Source organism: Setaria italica, chromosome VI (genome assembly GCF_000263155.2).
Source record: "Setaria italica strain Yugu1 chromosome VI, Setaria_italica_v2.0, whole genome shotgun sequence".
Classification (NCBI taxonomy): domain Eukaryota; kingdom Viridiplantae; phylum Streptophyta; class Magnoliopsida; order Poales; family Poaceae; genus Setaria; species Setaria italica.
In genome coordinates, this window is record NC_028455.1 from 579,316 (window position 1) to 585,081 (window position 5,766).

At 43.6% G+C, this 5,766-nt stretch overlaps 1 protein-coding gene across 1 annotated transcript in view; it reads left to right on the forward strand.

Annotated features, from left to right (window-relative positions):
- The first annotated feature begins 1,574 nt into the window (after positions 1–1,574).
- Positions 1,575–5,766, forward strand: part of LOC101764779 (TOM1-like protein 5) — a 5,186-nt gene continuing 994 nt past the window's right edge. The window contains exons 1-8 of the mRNA XM_004972399.2: positions 1,575–1,736; positions 1,920–2,136; positions 2,435–2,513; positions 3,743–3,841; positions 3,924–4,037; positions 4,428–4,585; positions 5,328–5,403; positions 5,568–5,653. Of these exons, the coding sequence (XP_004972456.1) occupies positions 2,036–2,136; positions 2,435–2,513; positions 3,743–3,841; positions 3,924–4,037; positions 4,428–4,585; positions 5,328–5,403; positions 5,568–5,653 (713 nt within the window). The 5' untranslated portion in view covers positions 1,575–1,736; positions 1,920–2,035. The remainder of the gene's footprint in view (positions 1,737–1,919; positions 2,137–2,434; positions 2,514–3,742; positions 3,842–3,923; positions 4,038–4,427; positions 4,586–5,327; positions 5,404–5,567; positions 5,654–5,766) is intronic.

Consider the following 5,766-nt stretch of genomic DNA (forward strand, 5'->3'; position numbering starts at 1 on the left):
AAAATCTAGATTGTAGAATCTGGGTCAGAATCTGTCATGTTTGGAGGGCAATCCAGATTCTGGATTTTGGATTTCGAGATTCTGATGTTCTCCAAACGGGGCCTAATTCAGCGGAGGCACTTCAATTCTCCTACTACTATAAGTAAAAAAAGTTTTTTTAAAAAAAATATGAAGCAGGAGCGCATCACATGAAAACCAAACACATTTTTAAAGTACAATCCACAATATTAAAGGTCGTTATTCTTCATCCGTAAACCTACAAAGTTACCTGGAGGTGGCTTCATAAAAAAACATGTTTAATGGGCCCTTTTCAAAGGTAATCACGAATCAAATCAAACCTTGGATGCCATAATCAATGGGCTCTTGCTTCTCCCTTCTCGACACTCTTCCGTTCATTTTGCTTTGCCGGCTATCCATTGTTGTGGTTTGTTGGCGACACGAAGCAATTCCATTCAATCCGAGCCACGTCACCGCATCTGGAAAAAAGCAACGCAGGTGACGCCCACTGGAATCCCACACACACTGCCACGTGGGCCTAAACGCATCCCGGGCCCGCCAGCCAGCCTCCTCCAACCCCGCCATCGCTGGTGCCTCCGTCCGTTCACGCCGAAAGCGCGGCCGGTGTGCGTCCAGGCTAGCACTAGCGCAGCAGGCAAGCCGGCGCCGCGCGGGCCGGGCCCACCCACGTGACGCCCCCGCCCGCGGGCCTCCTGGTGGTGGGCTGGGGGGCGGGGGTCCGCGAGGACGACGACGACTCGTAGGCCGGCTAGACCGCGGCCGTCACGCGGGGGGTGGTGGTGGCCCACGTGGCGGCCACACGCGGCGCGCCGTGGACCTGCCGGGGCCCACCGGTGAGCGGGGCGCACACGCCGTCCCAAGCTGTCGCACGCGACGCGCCCCCTGCCCGCCCCGCTTTTCATTACCCTGCGTTTTGCGCCTAGGCCCCTCTGGTTTGTTCTATTTATTGTTTCATGCGCTCGCTCCAGGTCCAGAAGGCCGTCGGTCAACGTTTCTTGCTGAAATGCTGACTGCGGTGGCCGGCACACGGTTAATGGACATGGACCCAACTTCGGACCCTTTTGATTCGATGGAGAGAGACTTTTTTCTTCTTTTGAGCGATTGATGGAGAGGGACTCGTTGGGGGGGGGGATGAGCAAATGGAGTTGAAAGTTGTTTCCACATGTAATGTAATTCATTCATTTTTTTATTGACTCTACTCATCAAGCTCGGAACTGTATAGCTCTTCGTGGTGTATTTGCTGCCAGTACGTAGTATTTTTGTTGCTATTTGCTGTGCAAATTTTTTTTGAAAAAATTGATCTTTCTTAGAATAAGTTAATATAAGCTGTACATCGTGCAGCTAATGATGTGATCTATAATCATTATGATACACTACTGGGAAATTGGATGAAACCTAGATAAGGTTTTAAGGGAATTTCTAGCCAGTGGTGGTAGAGGCGCATGGTCAATCACTCAATTGGTAGCGACAAGGCCATGCTACAAAACTTCAGGGTGTAATCTGTAAAAAGGACAATCTTTTAGTACATTGAAAATTTTTCCTTAATCCCTAGCTTCCAGACTCCTCTTCCTCTCCCGGCCGTGTTCTCCCCTCCAACTGAGATCACTGCGCGTGCCGCCCGCGCCATGGCCCCGACACCGCCGCCGCCGCCGCCGCCGCCGTCTCCGCTGCCCGCAATACACTAGCGACGCGTCTCCAGGCAGCTCCGGCCGATCTAGGTTTGTGCGTGCGACCGCTTGCTTATCCACCCCTTTCTCATCACACCGTCGATGTGTGATCTTCCGGCTGCAGATTGCATCTCTTCCTCCTTTTCGCCCGGGCAGAATGTTCTTTCCTTGCTCGCTTGGTTGCGTTTTGTGTCGAAAGGCGCGATCTTTACGCTCGGAATGGCGTTTCCGCAGGAAGGAGGAATTTTTTCTCGCCTTTTTCCCCTCAGCCTGTGTTGAGGAATACAGGCTTGGATTTGCTGAGGATTGGGAGGAGAAGGATAATAGAGTGAAGGACGCGGGGGAAGAAGATGGCATCGGAAATGGTGAAGGCGGCGACGAGCGACAAGCTCAAGGAGATGGATTGGGCAAAAAACATCGAAATCTGCGAGCTCGTGGCGCAGGATCCTGGGTATGGTTGCCATTCCCTCTTCCCCTAGATTTGTCGTTTGGAATCATTGGTTAGCAAGCAGCACTGCAACTTTGCTGGCTGAAGGTTCGGACAACGAATTCGATGTGGACACTATTTTTTTACGATTTCTTTTGAGTGCACGGCGAGTTTATCTGGAGGAGCTATCAGTTCTTCGTTGCCAGTTGGCTACGATTTTGTTTACGCACGTAGTGGTTCATAGGTTGCCATTTGGAAAGAGTGTATTTTGTTTTCTTGGATGATTTGTTAATTTTTTTTTTGTTCCTGTTGCTGTCGCCAGAAAAGCTAAGGATGTGATCAAGTCTATAAAGAAGTGTATAGGGGGCAGGAGCAAGAGCACTCAACTCCACGCTGTTATGGTGAGTTATTTTTCACTGAAGTAGCCCTCTGGTGTCCTGATCCTTGCATCAACCCCAGCACTATAAGTAGCTAGATTAGACACAGGAACACACTCCTTGTATTTGTTCATAGACCATAGACATCTAAGAAGACTTGCACACATAGTCGCACACAAAAGAAAACTCCATGAATCCTAAAATGGTTAGTTGCTAATGGTTAGGACCGTGCTATCCCGCGATGGGTCACACAACCCTAGCCTCCGCCACTCTACTGCCGCACTGGGTCCAGATGATGTCAGTGATATGTCAGTTAGGGGAAATGCTAGTACATTTTCTTTAAATGAGCATAACTCACTCATCAAGTGTCCGTTTTTAATTCCGTTTGCGCCATTGTGTTCCATTGAGATCTACAAAGCAAGATCCATACCTGATATATTTCGATGCTGTTTTATACGACTGGCAACTTATGGACAAACTGTGTAGCAACTTATAAACAAAATAGTGGTATTATCAGTCAACTTATATGGAGTAACTTATATAGAGAACATGTGGTAACTTATATGTTATATTAATTATAACTCACACAGAGTCAATGTAATAGCTTCTTCGGAGCTAATGTATCCATATATACAGAGACAAGTGAGACAGCTTAAATAGGTACCTCAAATACGTAACTATATTGGGTGAAAAAATGTAGCAATTTATGTATATAATGTGTTGATAGATTTATACATAAGTTGCTACACACTTCATGCATAACTAGCTATTATGTATTCAACATAAGTTGCTAGAATATAAAAAATATATTAAAACATATGCATCATCGATCTAGTTTTATAGACGTCATCAAAACGAACGCAGTGGTGCAAATGGAATCGAAAACAAACACTTAAGAAGAAAGTTATCACATTTTAAAAGGGGAAAGGAAAATAAAAGGTACGTGAGCCGCAGCAGTACAAATGGGCCGCAGCAGGCCACGCGGGTCGCGCGCTCCGGTGTGAGCGCAACCCAACTCGCGCTAGCTTTTTCCTAATGGTTACTGCTCCTTGTCTGCAGGCTTAATTCTGAGCTTTATGCATTATATCTGGATTTTATTTTAATTTAGACTGGCATATAAATTTTCTGCTACAGCTGTACCTAAATGATCTATCATTTTCAACTGAGACTTTCAATAAGCTTATGAAATGTGCATCTGTGTTTAATATGATTAACCTTCAGTCTTGATTCAGATTCATTGCTATTTGTTTCAGCTATTGGAGATGCTCATGAATAACTGTGGAGAGCCTATCCACAGGCAGGTCATTGATAATGGGCTTCTTCCGATACTTGTGAAGATAGTGAAGAAAAAGGTAACTTCTTTTTTGCTGAATATGGATGATAGTCGTGGAACCTTTACTGATTGATGTTGACAGAACACTATCTCGGTTGCAGACAGAATTACCAGTTCGAGAAAAAATCTTTCTTTTGCTAGATGCTACCCAAACATCCCTTGGTGGAGCTAAAGCAAGATTCCCTCAGTACTATGAGGCATACTATGAGCTGGTGGTAGGTATCACATTCTACATTAGATTTCTTTCGCTTGATTTCCTTAGTTTCCTTATTGTATTGAGAATTCTGTTAGTGTTATGCCAGCCTGTTGGTATGTGGATTTTTTTAACTAGAATTCTTTACCTGCTCAAGGAAAATGCTTTGAAACTAGATAATTATGTGAGAAAAATTGTATAAATGTCACTCAATACTTTTGTAGTGCTGTCTTTATTTTGGTAGTTGCGAGATTTACTGCTTAACTACTTCTGTGACTCCAGTATGTGTAGCAAAATTTCTTCTCTTTGCATAATCTTTTGTTGTTACCTTAAAATAGAAAGTAGCTGCTTTGGTTGCTGTAATGTTTATTATGATATATAGCTGAAGCTACAATTTATCTTGCTTCCATAGTCTGCGGGTGTGCAATTTTCGAATTGCCCAAACGTTGTTGTCACGCGAACAGAAGTGCCACTCCCAGAAACGAGAACAGAACCAAATAATGAAAGTTTATCTACCCGATTGAATGAAGCTCAGCAGGAAGTGCATGCTCAGCCTGCTTCTGACACAAGGTTCTTTCTTCCCCTTGTCAGTGACCATCTCTAGCCGTACTTTACATTTAGATTTACTCATTTCTCAAGATTCTTTTCGAAATTTTGGTTCTTTTGGCTGAAATATGATGTCAGTTGTGCTACAAGTTAAGCTAGCATGTTAACATTCCAGTATTTCGGTATTTACATGGTGACCTTTTGTTTTGCTTTCCTGGTGAAAAGTGATATATAACACCCATTCTCATGACAGTAACAGAATTGTAGCTTTCTAGTGTACATGCCTTGCTGCTATATTTCTAGAGTCACCTATGATGATATACGTCCCGTTCTCTGGTGTTCCAGCATGTGGGGGAGTAGCTAAGCACTTAGGTGTAACTTTAAATTTCCTTTTATAATGGGTGTATCACCTCGTGTTATCATGATCTGTGATCCTTTCCATTTTTGCTTCCTCTAAGCTATCCTTGTTGATTACCTTTGGTAGGAGCTAAACACAGGTTTTCAGTTGTTGATTGCAAAATAGAACTGCATGGAGCAAAACATGTTTTACACATGCATTTTTACCTGTATTAATCTTCTTTCACTTCTTCCTGTGGAAATTTATAGCATGCAATTTCTTTTCAGTCCAGGCATGCTTATGATGCCTTAATTAGCAGCTTTTCAGTCCAGGCATACTTAGGACAACTGGACAATGCAACAAACTTCGCCTCATATGTGTTGGCTGTTTTTCAATGTTCTAACAGTGCTTTTTTTTTGTGTTTTTCAGTATAGTCCGGAAAGCCTCTAGTGTCATGGAAGTTTTAAGGGATGTGCTAAATTCTATGGATCCTAGACACCCTGAGGTATGAGTTAAATCCTTCACTGCGACATCAGTTATGCTATTGATATCTGTATCATTTTCTATTTAAAACCTTTGTATCTTTTTGTTCTGTGGTAGCCAAAGTGCTTTTCCTCTGTAAAGATAGTATACTGTGTAGTCTAATGATCTAGTTCTGTGTTCTTGTAGGGAGCAACAGATGAATTTGTGTTGGATCTTGTCGAGCAATGTACATTTCAGAAGCAACGAATAATGCACCTTGTCATGACATCAAGGTATGGGTTCGGTTTTTTAGATGTTTCAGTTTTCTTGTTGCTTTTGCATGGAGTTGTGCCCAGTGTTTGTGGTTGTTGGAAATCTCTCTGGTTTATATTTCTCTGTGGATGTG